General features: G+C 34.9%; 1 protein-coding gene across 1 annotated transcript; it reads right to left on the reverse strand.

Annotated features, from left to right (window-relative positions):
* Positions 1 to 6533: 6533 nt before the first annotated feature.
* On the reverse strand, positions 6534 to 13588 carry LOC104900891 (uncharacterized). Its single transcript, XM_010688422.4, has 8 exons — positions 13336 to 13588; positions 13126 to 13219; positions 10877 to 10996; positions 10757 to 10805; positions 10331 to 10430; positions 9947 to 10008; positions 9738 to 9796; positions 6534 to 6807 (listed from the first exon to the last, which is right to left on the reverse strand). Exons 1-8 carry the CDS (start codon positions 13485 to 13487, stop codon positions 6700 to 6702), a joined length of 744 nt encoding a protein of 247 aa, XP_010686724.1. The 5' UTR covers positions 13488 to 13588; the 3' UTR covers positions 6534 to 6699.
* Between the last annotated feature and the right edge of the window lie 2498 nt (positions 13589 to 16086).

A 16086-nucleotide genomic window follows, 5' to 3' on the forward strand; every position in this document is an offset into this window, starting at 1 on the left:
GTATAAAGTGCAATGGAGTCCCGATTAATACTCTTTTCATATATTCTCATCATATTATTAGGCTTTATTTGGTTGACATCCAATTGCCTAGGAATTGCAAGTTTCTAGCAAGTACAAGTACAAGTCGATGTTTGTTTAACTATAGTATAGGAAGTGGAAGTTCCTAGGAAGTTCTACTTCCCACACAATAAGGGAAGTTGCTTACTTAGTTCTCCCTATATAAGTGTCACTTCCCATTCTATCTTCCCATAGCCTACCAAACAATTTTGCTTACTTCCTGGGAAGTGAAATTTCATGAAAAGTGAAAAATCAAGGGAAGATCAACTTCCCAAGTGCAACCAAACGAGACCTTACTCCATCACTCTCAAAATAATTTGAACATTTTTATTTTATATTTGTATCAAATTAGTTTGAACACTTTCATTTTTGACATGATTCCACTATTAATATATTATTTATTTTATGCTTTTTTGACCCACACTTTACTTTTTAACAATAAAAAGTTATCCAACTTTTTCTCTCATCGAATAAAAAAAACTTCCACCAACTTCTATCACGTCTACTTTTAATAAAATAACATTTGACAATCACACTACAACTTATCACCTTAAAATATATATCCCAACGAATATTCAGATCTTTCTAGGACGAGGGTAAATTTTTTCCTATGTTTTTTCCTCTATCCTATATAATTGCCATACTTGACTTTTTCATATTAATTGGAACACTGTCATTTTAGATAGATATGGGTCTATTAATTATATATTATGTCTCACTTTACATCCATCCCCATACCCTTATTTAAAAAATAACATAATAAGAGCATCAAAAATGGAGGGCTCTTAGGTGACTCTTAATTTCAAGAGCTAGCTCTTACGGGTTCTTAATAAGAGATAGGCGTTAATTTTTCTGAAATAATAGCTATGTGCTCTGAATAAGAGTCATTGGCTGGGGGCTAGCTGGGGGTGGAGGTTAGGATTAGGGTTAAGGGTTAGAGATTAGGGGTTTAGGTGTTAGGGTTAGGGGTTAATAATGGTAAAATTGTAAATAAAACAGATGTCAACTTAATGTCCGTTAAAAAAGGGCATTTTGTGAAAGTTTTCGAAAACTCATTTGAGGGTATATGGTGAATTTCGTAATTTGTCGAGGATATATGATGAAAAAATCGTAAAAATAATATCATTTCATACGCTCCACAGTATGAAGATAAGCTTGCAAACGAGAGTTGGGTTTGTTCTCATGGTGTGGAGGTAGTGTAGAAGTGTACAAGGGGGAAAGAGATGTATGAGCCTTTTTTCGTGTCGGGGAGGTTTTAAGGTTGCCTTATAGAGGTGCAAAGGCAAAAAAGATGGTCAATCGATTCGCTGTCGGAATGCCATAAGTCATAGGGGATTTTATGTATGTCTTCGACTCCTAGGCTATTATAACAAATTTTCCAATGAAAGATTTTCAGCTTTGGAGGTAAGCCAAGTGACGAGATCCAGCGTTAGGGATCAATATCGTGAGCCAACCAAGTGGTTGACTTTGTTGTGAAGTTGCCAGAGGGGGTGGCCGGTGGGGACCCATATTGGGGTATCTTGAAGGTCAATGATGGGAGAAGGATGCCTTTTATTTTATCAATTACTTCCTCCGTTTTTTTATAGATGCTACATTTCCCTTAAATGGAAATGTCATAATAGATGCTACATACCATAAATGGATTCCTTCTCACCATAAAATCTTTAAATACTATTAAAAAGTTGGTGGTCCCTCACCTTCTCTTTTAAAATACTCATACTTTTTCCTTAACAAATGGTTTTTTAATCAAAAAGTGGTGGTCCCCTACTTTCTCTCTCTACCTTTTTTAAAAACCTCCCACTTTCTCTATGTAGCAAGAATAAAAACACGGAGGAAGTACATGTTGGGGGGAAGAGACTTTAAAGTTTGGTGACATCTCATGTTTTTTTTGGTGGATAAACTCTTTGAGATGAAGATTAAGTTCAACTTGATTAACTGAAAAACTAATAATGTTAAGCAAATTGTCGTGTGACAACCAATTATCAAGGGAAAAGAGGATGTCTATTCCATTTCCTATATTTGTTGAGAGAGGATTTGTTTCCAAATAAGAAAGTCGTTAGGTTTGGCTTTGTAGTTGAAGAAACTCTTGTTTTGGAGGTATCTTTTTCGGATCTAAGAGGCCCAAAGTTTATCCGTATCCATGAGGATTTCCAGCCTAATTTTGCAATATATAGAAGCTTTATTAGGTGGTAGGATTTTCTGAAGACCTAGAGACCTCCTCTATTTTTTGGTTGAATTGGAAAATTTTATCCCAAGCTATCAAGGGAATAGCGTTTATTTTCTTTTTGTTGTCTAAAAAAATGTCTACCCAAAGTATGTAGAGATTTTGCTATATTTGATAGAAGGAAGGAGGAGGAGCAAACACATAATGGCAAAGCCTCAAGGTTATTTTGGATGAGGGAGAGTCATCCTGTTTTAGAGAGGAAACCTGCCTCCTAATGAATTTATTGATATGTTTTTTAAGTAATGTATATGAAGTCAGTTTTTGTGGGATGAAAAGAACTGAAATAGACTCCCGAGTATCTTCCCAGTTAGAATTCGGTAACATGTTGAACTGAGCAGCTAGAGCGATTTTCTTGGAATTCTTTATGTGTTTCGAGAAAATGATTGATGATTAATGGAAATTCACTATTTGTCCTGAGTGGAGGCATAAATCATCAATAGATCTTTTTACTTTGTTACAAGTTGAAGTCATAGCTTTGCAATATACAAGACTATTGTCTAAGAGACGAGGAATGTTGGATGCACGTGGTTGTATTTTGAAACTAGTCTTGTTTGCCGATCTCAACTATAAGCGCGAATTTCCTTCTAAAAACTTATATCGAATCTTTCGAATACATAACATATGTCCTCATATGATATACTACCTCTGTTTTTTTTTAGTTGCAACATTTGCTTTTTCACATTTGCCGAGACGATTCTTTGAACATTAATATCTCTTATTGGGTGTAAGTAAAAATTATAAAAATTTGATATTTGGAGTTGTCGCATTGAGACGAATCTAACAAGACCCCACTTGACTATGTTTTTTCTTATATAATAATGCGAAATAGTTCATCAAAGTTGGTTGATGAATAGTGCCACAAACTAAATGTTGCAACTAAAAAAAATACGGAGGTAGTACATAATACAATTGTTTGTAGGAAACATACTTCCTAACTTATTAATGTATGTTTAAGATAACCACGAAGTAAAAAATGATAAAACAACATAAAATATTGACTTAATTGTTTCACATTTCCAATGAATACTATCCAACATATTTCCATGCATGCACAATGTACTTATGTTGCTAAACATTTAAATATGATTTGAACATTTTCTAGTTATCTATGTGTTTGAACAAAAAAAAAATATAAGAAGCTGATAAATCTGGTTCACTGATCTATAAATAATACTTATATCTTTTTTATGTCATATGAAATATCATATTATCTTCGTCTGCATGTAATCGTATTAACATTAATATTACAATTATATAGATTACAAACATTGGGTTACCCCTTCAAAATTGGAACATCATATTTGTCCACTTTTTCTTTGTTTTTAATGGGACTATTGATATTCCTTTTGAAGTTAGGCAATTAAAACAAGTCTTTGTTGCTTCAAAAAACACAACTCTCCATTGTTGGATTCAGTGGCGGAGCTAGGATTTCAAAATCGCGGGGTCACAAAAAAAAAATTGAAGTACCACTATTTACGGTTGACGTTGAAGAACATGAATTATCTTGAGATTTATTTTCTTGAACATAAATTGTCGAACATCGGGTTGTTTTCCATTGCCTTTGATTTTTTTTATCCACGTGTGTCATTCATCATTTCCTATATTCATTATTTAATACACATAAATGAACACATATGAATTAACTATTAAACTATATGAAAATCAATCAATAGATTACCATCATAAAAAAACTAAATCATCATAGAAAATTATAAATTAATTAACACTACCTAATTTATACAAAGTCACATCTTACAAATTCACACATTCACGGAAAAAAAACTTAACAACAAACTCACAAAGTGCATCAATCACAATTCACAAATTCGATAGTTCACATGTACACAAATATTAAAAATTAAAATTAATATAAACCAAATAAGATTTTATATACTTCATATAGGAATTAAGAAATTAATTGTATAAAAGAATTAGAATTTAAACTCATTCAAGCATCAATATCTGATATTAATTATCAAAAAGAAAAGCATCAATATCTGATGGGCAATGGTTGCCAGCTGCCGCGAGGTCGGAGGAGCGGTGTAAGCGTGGGCGCGTGGTCGGCGGATTACGGCCGTTCGCGTTGCATGAATTGGGCTGCACTTTTGAGTTTTTGCTGTGGTAGATGTATTGGGAAAGTAAAGGACTAAGGAGGGAGAAAGTGATAACTGATAGGTTTTAAAAATTAAAAGATTTTTAAGTTCAATTAAAAATCTGGTTTTAATGAGAGTTGGGACCCACTCTAAAATTGTCATTAATAAGTCTGCAAAAGTGGGCAAGTGGCAGACAAGGTACAGAGAAAAACTTTCTAGGCTAGACGTTGTGGGCTTGTGGGCTGAATTTTTTCTTTCACGAAAATTCTTAATTTTTTTTTTATTTGAGGGGTCACGTGACCCCACGTGACCCGTATTGGCTCCGCCACTGGTTGGATTGATGTTATTGTCAAGGCTTTGTTGTCCCTCTTAAAAATTTAACAAGTGACCATTACAACATCAAAATGCTTGTTCCGTGTTAAATTGCTCTATGCTTTTTGTCATAAATTCTTGGTTGGGAGTTCTTACCTTAATACAGCTAAAAACAGCCTCATAATTTGAATTTTGAAATATCATTAATATGGTGGTGTCCCCCATTTACTATACTTCGAAATATAAGTATCCCTTCTCTATTATTGATGGCCTTACTAAACCCCACTTCTGTTAAGTATTGACTGTATTTCTTTAGTTCCTTCAGACTTCAATCCCTCTCCAAAAGAAGCGACGAAAAAGCAAGAATGTCACTTAGAAAAAGTTGGTGCCAAATTCCCTGATCTACTTCCATTTGTGCGCAACTTTTTATGAGAAATTTTTTTTACCATCCGATTTATTTTTTTACTCTTATGTTTTCTTAAACGAGGAGAATTCCCTTGTAAAAGGGAATATTGGGGATCATTCTTGCAAAGTGAGGTTAAAATCAAACTCTATCATAGGGTGAAAGGAGAGTCTCACAATCACTAGGCTAATCTTAATCTTAATCTTAATCTTAATCTTAATCTTAATCTTAATATCTACCTTTCGGTTTACTAGCCGGACCTAATGATACAACATTTATAATCCTATGAAATTTTATTTGCTAGGATAGTCTTACGTCATTGTCTATAACAGAGGTCATCAGGAGTTGGGTTAGGCCCACTTTTTGCTCACAATAATGGCCCATAAGATTTATGGTGGGCCTAAATATGGGGCCGGAATTTTCTGCTCAAACTTGGGAATAAAACGAATTCGGATTGTTTTAGTATTCTAGTTAGCCTAAGGCTAAAATTGAGTATTTTCTTTATTTCTTTCAAAAGAAATTGAGTACTTTCTAATTTTTATTGATACGCAAATTTTATTTTAACGAGTCAGGTTGGACCTGCTAGTCAGGCTTATGTTTATTCGCACTCTCTCTATCTCTAATATGTTTGTCCTCATAAAATTTCAGTCAATAACTTTTCTAAAGCAATATTTGGATACTAGTGTAAATCAATACAGACAAAAAAAAAACATGTTTATAAATAGATTGTCTACCGGATATTGGCATGTGTGATTGATCCTTGTAGTATTTCCTGTGAATTCATTGCTATAACTATATACCTAACGGATTGTTAAACTATAAAAATACCTGAGTTAGCCTTGTATAAGACGATTATATAGTTATATCACGAGTTCATGACGTTAAAGAAGAAGGGTATCTTTGATAAGATGTGAGGCGACCTAACGAGATACTTAAATACGGCAATTTGGATTATGTTATTGTAATTTGTATGCACACCTCTCATCAAGGATTTGTCATTGGTGGTGATAGCAACAACACGAACATCATAAGCAAAGTCTATGCTGTCTATGATCTTTGGCTAAATGAAAATTGTTGATCAATCAAATGATAACTATTCAATTTAGTCTACAATAGATTTGTCAACTAGGGTCAGATTTCGGTTGGATTTGGATTTCTCTCGGATTTCTCTCAATATCTTCGAGGGTCGGTTCGAGTCGAGATAGAGATTGGCAGCTCTACGTGTTCAATCATGCAATTTGGTGGAGGTTTAGAATTGAGTCGGGTAGCTGAGATTTGAATAGTCGGCTATACACCAATTTTGCTTAGTTTAACTCATATGAACAGAACTCAGGACATAAAACGCCAATTTGTACAATGTCCAGATACTCCTAGCAGCACCAAGATAATGATTGATGGTCCTTGTTTCAGTTTCATTCAAAATTTTGAGAATAATCACGTAAAATGCCTGGAAAGGGACTTCTTATACAAAAGGATCTCATATTTGAGAGCCAAAAACGTTGTGCACTGGTAAATATAACTACAATTCTGCTAAATTAGAAGTGACAATATTTTTAAAATTGATAATATCAATACAAGTCCTGGGATCAGATTACGTGCAACCCCGAAATTCATGACTTGGCAAGCTTCCTCAAGACTGACGCAGCTCGCTGCTCGAATTTGGGAAGGACCCAATCATGCTGAACGATGTCAAGGCCATCTTTCTCAGCGCCCAAGCTCTATTTTTCCACAAAATAAATCCATAGTTATACACTGAAAACAAACCTTGTACTATTTACAACAATCTATAATTATGAGGGTGAGGGGACTAGAGCGGAGGAGGAACTTGTGAATTAATAATAAGAATGTTCCAAGTTAAATCTGACTCTAAACAGTTGTCAATTACTTACTCCTATCACATAGCATCCAAGTTTTAGAACAGGCAGAGAAAAAGGTTTTGAAAAAGCAATTAGTAGATGTTGGTATGAGGTGTAGGATGAGCATCCTACACCAACTCCAAAACGCAAGGCAAAAAGAATGAAACACACCATTCAACATGTAAAAAGTAATTGATTTGACGGTCAATGTACATTTTCATTACATCCAGTGTACATGTCGAAAATTTAAAAAGTAACTGAATATACTGTTCCCCATTTAATAACTGATTTGATGTCAACCGCCATCATTTCCCCCAATATACTATTCACCACTTCTCTTTTCCACACTCAACCTCCTTGTACATTCTTGGCTTCGTGGTTGTTCATTAACAAAAATCAAAATGTACAATGACAGCCCCCCTAGCTGAAAGTAACCCAATTCCTAAAGCTGATGTCGAGTAATTTGCAATCTTTGTACACTGGTGTGTTAGATTTTTGTTTACTAATGAAATTCAATATGTACAATTACAGTCCCATACCGTGCATGTACATGCAATTGTAGGTGGAGCTAATAATAAAAAAAAAGTACCGCAACCAACGTAAATAAGGATAAATCACAATGTACACTAATGGTCATTACTTTGATCACTGAAAATCCCCAAATATACACTCGTATATTATTATACACCAGACCATATGTATTTGTACATTAAAAAAATTGTTTCAGCAAATAAATGAGAGAGAAAGAGAGTGAATGAGTGAGTGATGAGAGAGAAAGAGCTGGCCCACTTTCAAGAATACTGTCAAAAGCCAGCCAAATTTTGGCTCCCCTAAAACCATTAAACGACATCGTTTTGGGCAAGGTGTATCCTACACCTCGGTGCAGGATCTAATTTGCGTTGAAAGAGATCAACTATATACCACATCCTTTTTTTTTAGTCAACTCGTTTTCTTTTTGGGAAATTTATTATTAGTCATTTCCTTTTTTAGCCACTTTTCGAAAGGAAAAGGACATTTTTGAGAGGTGAGTCCTTTAGTTTTCCTATACTTTATCCACTAGATTTGTATTTCTCTCTCCTCTCTTTAATATGTGTGCAATAAGCAAATGAGAGTATGAGACAACTTTAAAACGGGGGTATATTCCAAGATTTTCACATTTGATCTGTACTATACGACAGGTAAGTTACTACCAAGAACAAGCCCCATAAGACAAAACAAGTACTCCCTCCATCACGAAGTAATAGTCACATTTACTCCCTCCGTCCCTAAATAGAGCGTCCATTTCTTTTGGATACAAGTATTAAGAAGAAATCATGTAGGACCTTAGTTGTATTAAATCATAATTAAATATAGAAGTTTGAACACTTTTTATGAATTGTTTTTTAAGGTGAGAGAATGTAGGCCATATGAAAAAGTGGGTGATGTTATAAAAGTTGAACGTAAAATAATATTTTAATTGGTGGATCCATACCAAATAAGGAAATGGGAAATCTATTTGGGACAAACATAAATGGAAAAAGGAGCACTCTATTTAGGGACGGAGGGAGTAGTACTTTATTAAAATGTAAGAAGAAAGTTGTCACCTTTCCTAAAATAATACTACATCGAGATATTCATGTTTACCTTGAAGACAATAGAAAAGATGCAACAAAAACAAAAAAAAAAGGGGAAGAATATAGTTAGAGCATAAAATATGTAGTTAGCTAATAGCTTCAAGAGATCCAAGCGCTTTTTGAGAGCAAGTGTCCTTCTATAAGCCCATAGAGTATGGTCTCAAGCAGAACCAAGAATCGTCACAACAAAAGCAAAAGACATAACGTATTGGACAGTTCTAACACTGGGCTCAGTAGACAGCATATTTGGACAAAAGGAGAAGAAAATTGATTTTTCTTACTTAGATAAGGAAGATATGTTTTTTCCTACCGAAACTTCCAAGATTTGGTAGATAAGAAAGGAAGGAAAATGGATCATCCAAATTTCCTCACCTTCCTCTCCTTAACACATTCAATCAAAGAAAAAGGGATCCTCCATACACATCCTCTCTTCAGTCATTCTCTCCAAATCCCCTAGCCTGAAAATATTATTAAGGGTCTCTAAACCTTTGAAGTAGCTAATGTTTTGTTTAGGTTGGGCTCAGTTAGCCTCATTTTAGGGTGATGATTCCACTCGGTTCAGTATCAAACCAAGTCATATCCATGGTTTCAAAACAAGGCCGCATCATATCTTATCGTCCTTGCAATAAACGTTTTCAAAAGCTACCGAACCGATACTATCCGCATCTTAAAGGTGTTAAAATACCGTGTTTTAGGCGGGTTCAAGGAATATCTCATGATCTGAGGCGATATTTGGCGGTACAACAACCGCATCATCCCATTCCCACATCACCGTGACCGTTACCGCGGTTGTGACTGAAACCGCATATTCGAACTACGCTCAGGTCATGTTGAGGTCACCAGTCAATCAGTTTATCGTGAAAAATAGATCATTTATACTCATTAGTTTTCGCATATGGTCCGGTAAAGTTGGGTGAATGTCGATCTAGTCAAGATAGGGATATCTGATTTCAGGTAAGTCTGGTTGATTCATCAAGTCAGACCAGCTTTGCCGGATCTATTAATGCCTGTTGAGGCCTTTGGGTTTAAGCCGAGACAAAAGAATCTACATTAGACACCGCTCGGGCCAACCTAAGAGCAGAAGGGGCAACCCAACCACCAGAAAAACCAAATAAATCCCCCTTGTAAGAATTACCCAGGCATGGACCCTTGCTGCAATAGCAGTCAGCAAAAACATACCTTTGATGAGTCAAAGCCAAATCCACCCATTTGCATCATGCGTTGAGTGTCATCCATAGCTGGATCAAAAAAGTTATATTAGTTTTATCCAAAAAAAATTACTAAATCCGAAAGATTAAAAAAATAAGGGTCTCAAATATACACAATAGGTTGCTCAAACTGCAATGATCCAATCAAATGTAATGAGTCAGAGGCCTAGATATATATACCATTTTCCTCCCCTAGAATTAGGCTGAACAAACCCCGGAGTCCAAACAAGTTGAGGAAATACCTGAAATCAGACGATTTCACAATCAACTAATAAGACAAATAAACCATAGAAGTTACTAAATTTGTTTCTTTTATAAGGCATGCATAATATCCAAGGTTGAACTTCGACAAAATATTACTCTTCATACATGGTAAGATTGTAAGATTATAATTTCCTAAATTAAATCTAAAACTACAATATGTTATCAACTTATTAAAATTATATTCCAGAAGTTAAATCCAAAACTACAATTTGCATCTAACTTAACAAGAGATAGTAGTTGTCAGATGAAATTTTTGATAATCGTGCTTGACAATCAAAAATAAAAACATAAACAATTTACCATGATCTGCTGCTGACATAGCTCACATCAACAGTGCTCAAGTCTATACCATTCTGGAGCATTGACCTAAACCTCTGAGTCAAAGGGAATGGGATTTTTGCTGACAAATCAACAGAGAGACATTAACATAAGTGATCAATAAAGACATCGGCACATCACCAATAATAAAGTACAAGTGACACTTAGTGTTTTTTTTTTTTTTTTTGGAGTATATACAGGTGACACATCATATCAAGGACAATATATATATCATATGCACTCATTCAAACACGGATAAAGAATAAGGGGAAATTATCTCAGCAATCAGCATCAGATATACAACTAATGCATAGAAAAGTGAGAAAGCTACCAGGTAACTTAAGATATCAAACACAAAAAACAACAATTCTTTTGTGTATATAGAAGGAATTAAGGAAAATAACAAACCTGCAACAAATCCAGAGAAGAAGAAGTTCACCCAAGCAAAAGTGAGAGTCTGGACATAAACAGAAAGTTTTAGATAGAGACAAACATCAGTTCAAGAAGCATACCAGATAAGTTGCTTACCTGAGGTATAATCATCGACAGATTTTTCTTCATCATATCCATAGCCATGTTTGGATCAGAAAACATTTGAGCTTGAGCATTTGGAGCTTGGCCTTTGGGAACATGTAGAAGCCCATTTTCCTGCATTTGGGTTAGAAACGGTCAGTTTCTCCACCCATAAATGGTATGCCTGAGAAACATATAGATATACATCTAGATACCTCAATGTCATCAAATCCTACGTACCCTCCCTCCCAAAACAAGGAGAAAATTGATGAGAAGAAAGAATGAAAAAGAAAGGAGAGGGAAAAACAGCACATAGAAAGTTGAGCTACATTTAACTACAAAAAATGCTTACAAGGACAAATATCAATAGAAACTTGAAGCAACAAGAATTTCTGAAGACCATAAACAGGACATGGACAGGGGAGCATAGACCAATTTTTCAATGAAGATGGTAACGTATCTATAAGAAAGCAATCTATAACTTTAAAAGATGTTACAGACAAAAAGGTAGTGAAATAAAAAATATAAGAAAAGAAACAGATATGTTATGAATCTCTAAATGACTAAGATTGTTGCCAGAGCCAGACACTGCAGCCTTGAATGATGAAAAGCAACCAAAGAACTGGAAACAAAGAACTGATGGTTCCATGAAAGCTTTCATCGTGTCTCAACAAGATAAACAGTCTCTCCTCCTTAAGGACACCTTTTCAATATTCTTTAAATTTCATCGACGAGAAACTTAAAAAGTTACCTAAGGGGGATCGCTACAGTTTGAAAGATGACGATAGAGGGCGCTAGCAAAGATTCACATGCCCTCCAAATTTAGGATAAAAACAATCAAAAGTCACGAAAAAAAAAAACTAAAATAATAATAAAGCTCATCCCATATTTAATCTCTATCTACCTCTTGGGAATGTCACAAAATCATCTTCCCGGTTCCTTTTTAGAAGTTAATATGTCTCTCCATCACATCAACAATTCAACACTTTTTACTCTACTCAATTCCAATAAATTATCTAAAAATTTCTCTCTATCCACTACAATCACTTTTAACAACTTATCTAAAATTTTGTGTTAAATAGAAGTGAGGAGTTAGAAATGGGGAAGAGGGAGTAGAAGAAAAAGAAAACGACTCGCATGAGACATATGACAATGATGACTTTAATGCATTCCTGAACTTCAAAACTCATCTTTAGCCAGAATTTAAACTAACTATCATGTGTGAAATTTCTCAAAGTGCGTGTGTGTGACCTCTTGATTATTTTATCACATGTTAGCAGATCAAAGTGTTCAGAACCATTTTCTCATATATAATTCACAAAGGACCAGCTTACAAAATTTCAGACTCCATCATCCACTTACCTCAAAAGTTATAGCCCGCTAAAGAGTGTACCCTAAAATCCCCTCAAATCAAGGACATAAATGTCATCTCCAGTTACACTGTTACAGCCACAGGAATCTTCATTTCCCACTCAAACATCGATACTAGATAAAACAACACACAAGGACACTGCGAATTAAAAATGAAAATTTGAAGATTGATTAGTCTGACTTCTAACCCCCCACCCCCTGTTTGTTTCACATATTCTGCACTATCAGTTAATGTCTAATGAGATGTTCAGAATTTAATTCGATTTGCCATACACTTGGCCATCTCTAGATTGCCTTATTCTGATTTTCCTTTTTGGCATAGCATATAGATAACCCTTTTCACTTGTGAGCCTTACAGAAAGACAAACAACCTAAATATCCCATTAGGCTGCAATGAAGAAGTTCAAGGACTAGATTACCGACTGGATCGAAAAGGCACTCCACACATGTAGGCAGTGTTAACTGTTAAGTGCTCAACCACTCACAAACTACAAAAACATACCTCGTATTACCAAGCAATTCTAAATGCCAGAATCATAATAGCTATTATTTTTCTACATGACTATTGCAAATGCACCAATATTTATCACCTCTAATTTCAAGCACGATAACAGCTCGCCTTTTGTTCAACTAATCAACCCCAAGCTGAAACCAATGCACACTACCCACCCATCAGTCCATCACACAAAGTGAGCCACACCCACAATACCAATATTCATCATAAACATATTAAGCCGACATAGTGAATCGGAATACATCGATTACAGCTCCAAGGCAATGAAATCCCTTTAAACTACAATGTAAAATGCTAAAAATCCCACTAATAACTCATTCTAAACCAAAATTCAGTCTTTAACAAAGATCAAAAGAAACAAAGAGAGAAACAAAAAGACCTCGTTGTTATAATACATTCGGCGAGCTCGAAACGACTTAGAAGGGATGAAATTAGCAGCAGACCTCAAATTCCTCGCCCTAATTACCACTTGCCTGCATTATAATCCGATTTCAAAATTAACCCACAATCCCACATATAAGAATAACACAATTAATCCAAATTATAGCAAATAAAAATCATCCCTGAAATCAAAGAAGAAGAAAATTACCCTTCTTTGACGATCTTGCCATCAGGGTTTTGGAAGGTGCGCATGAGTTTAGATACGAAGTAACGAAGAACACCAATGAGAACCATCACTACTGATAAGGGTATCAAAACCCAGTCTCTTATAGCTGTGTCTAATACCAGATCTTCCGCCATCTTTTTGCTTTCTCTCTCCTCTCTGAATTTCGTGAGATGGCTAGAACGATGAGTCGATGACTGAGATTTGGTTCTGGGTTTTTCTTTTTTCTGATTGATTTCAATAAAACGTAGTATTGTACTGGGTTGAAATTGAAACGATGTCGTATTCAGTTTCTAGTCCTGAATTCGTGATTAAATTCAACTATTACTATCGAAGATATATAGCTGGGTTTGGGTTCAGGTTTGGGTTCGGGTTTGGGTTTAGATAAGTTTAATCCAATTTAAATTTTAAACTATCCCTAGGGGGGAAAATATGGGGGATTATTTTTATTATTTTTGAGGATTTTTTTTTTGGAACTCGTGATAAGAAGAATTTACTCTGGGTAGGAATGGAAATGGATCGGATTCGGGCGAGTGGAGCTTCACCTGCATCTATCCATCACACGCATAAGCCATCATCCACATCCATCCATCCGTCGTCCACCGGGTGAATGGATGGGTCGGGTGGTTAGCGGGTAATGAGATATATAATAATTTTTACACAATATTATGACATAAGATACATATCTTTTAAAATTCTCATCTAAAAAATTCAATGAAGTAAGTAAATAAACATGTGTAATTGACAATATGGATGATGGGTGGTCATTAAGCGGGTGATGGGTTGGGTGACGGATGAAAATGATCTCACCCTCATCCGATCCGCATCCATCACCCGCTTCGCCCATCACCCGCTTAAAAAAACTGGGCTAAGCGGATGATCATCCATTTCCATCCCTAACTTTGGGCTTCCCTCGAACATCGTCACTCACCCAGAGGCCCAACAATCCCCAATCCCCTCCCCATCATATTGAAATTTGCTTTCACAAAAATTTGAACCTTAGTCTCCCATGTGGGAGATAGAAAGTTATACCATTGGACACAAATTCTTTTTCAATGCTACTTAGTTTGGACCATGTTGTACGCTACGTTATACTACCCCCGTTTCAAATTAATTGTTACACTTTGACATTTTACACTATTCACAAATTGCACTTTGACCCTCATTTGTGATTTATACGTGAATAAAAACATAGTCATGTGGGATCTTGTTAGATTCGTATTAGTATGTATTTTATTAATATGTACTTTTTATAATTTTTACAAATATAAAACTAAAGATATATGTCCTCAAAGTTCTGCATTGGCATACGGTGTAAGTGTAACAATTAATTTGAAACAGAGGTAGTATCTATTTTGTCATGTTAGATTTGTATTCGAATAACTCTATTTTAATGGGATGGGTATGAGACCCCTGGCAAATGGTAGACCATATGTCGGGTCTATGCTACGATATTTCAATGATTAATGTACTTAGGACGTAATTCAGCAATAAGTGTTTGGAGTAGCTTTAATTTGGTATTTAGACTGTTAAAACTCTAATAATGGTGAAAAATAGTATTTAGTGCGTGAAAATGGTGTTTGAAGTAGCTTTTGGTGTTTGAATCAGTGTTTTGAAAAAGCTATAAATATTAGCTTCGGGAGGAGAGAAATGCTAAGAGTATAGTTAAATTTAGTTATTTTTCTACACGAACAGCTAGTTTCAGTGACATAGTTCATTATGCTTTTATTATGTTATTTGATACTCCCTCTGTTTCTTTTTAATTCAACACTTTCCTTTTTAGTCTATTTCTTTTTAAACTATACACGGTTGTTTTTTCTATTTTTGGTAACATATCACATCTACTTTCTCCTCCTTTTCCACCCATGTCATTTAGTATTTAATATTTTAACCAACTCTTTTGTTTCTCTTTCTCACTTTTTAGTTTTTCTCTCCACCTTTTTAGTTTCTCTCTCATACTTTTGTACTTTCTCCTTGGTTCTCCCCCAAAGTGAAGTAAGTAAATTGAAATGAAACGGATGGAGTAATACCTTAAGTGATTTTAGAGTCTTTTTTATATTTTTGGTACTTTGTAATTTCTTTCTCTTTTGTGTATTTTTGTAGGTATTTGAGTCATTTTGAGTGAATAATTAATGATCTTAAGAAAAAAGGAGTTCACGTGTCTTTATTTGTACTTCTAACTGAAGGAATTGTGTCCTCGACTTTGATGCAATTACTAAATATAATATGGATCGTATTACGGAGATAATAATTCATTAAATTGGGTCGTCTATACGTCTTGCTAGAGAATACTATAGAACTTCATGTTAGTAAATTATAAATCCGAAGCCCAATTAAATGGATCCTATTAGGTCACGTAGAATTAATTGGATCAACAAAAAGAAAAACTAGGGTGGCCGGCCAAGAGGGGAGAGGGAAGGGGATTCCTAACCTAAATATACTTATATATTTAGTTAGGTAATCACAAGAAAAGATATAAGATCTCTCTCAATATTCTTCTCTCTCTTATTCTTCCCAAAAGTCACGGTTACTCCATTAAAGAAGAAAAAGAATTTATTCCTTCCAACTAGCATTGGTGGAGTGTTGATCCGGATTGTTGGACCAAGTAGAGGAATCACAGTTGCGGTTCTATCTCCAAATAATAACAAGCTTTGTGGAAATCACACTTCAAAGATTAATTCTAAACTATTATGTGATCCTTGATTGTATATGCATGTGATCCTGTTTTAAGTGCTT

This window comes from Beta vulgaris, chromosome 8, assembly GCF_026745355.1.
Source record: "Beta vulgaris subsp. vulgaris cultivar EL10 chromosome 8, EL10.2, whole genome shotgun sequence".
Taxonomy (NCBI): Eukaryota; Viridiplantae; Streptophyta; class Magnoliopsida; order Caryophyllales; family Amaranthaceae; genus Beta; species Beta vulgaris.

Bases quoted from the DNA above. Each gene is read 5' to 3' on its own strand.
- LOC104900891 (XM_010688422.4), bottom strand. From the start codon at position 13,487: ATGGCGGAAGATCTGGTATTAGACACAGCTATAAGAGACTGGGTTTTG. The intron at 10,806-10,876 runs GTAAGCAACTTA...GTTTATGTCCAG, and splicing joins TGTCGATGATTATACCTCAG to ACTCTCACTTTTGCTTGGGT. The intron at 10,431-10,756 runs GTTTGTTATTTT...TTGATTTGTCAG, and splicing joins CTTCTCTGGATTTGTTGCAG to CAAAAATCCCATTCCCTTTG.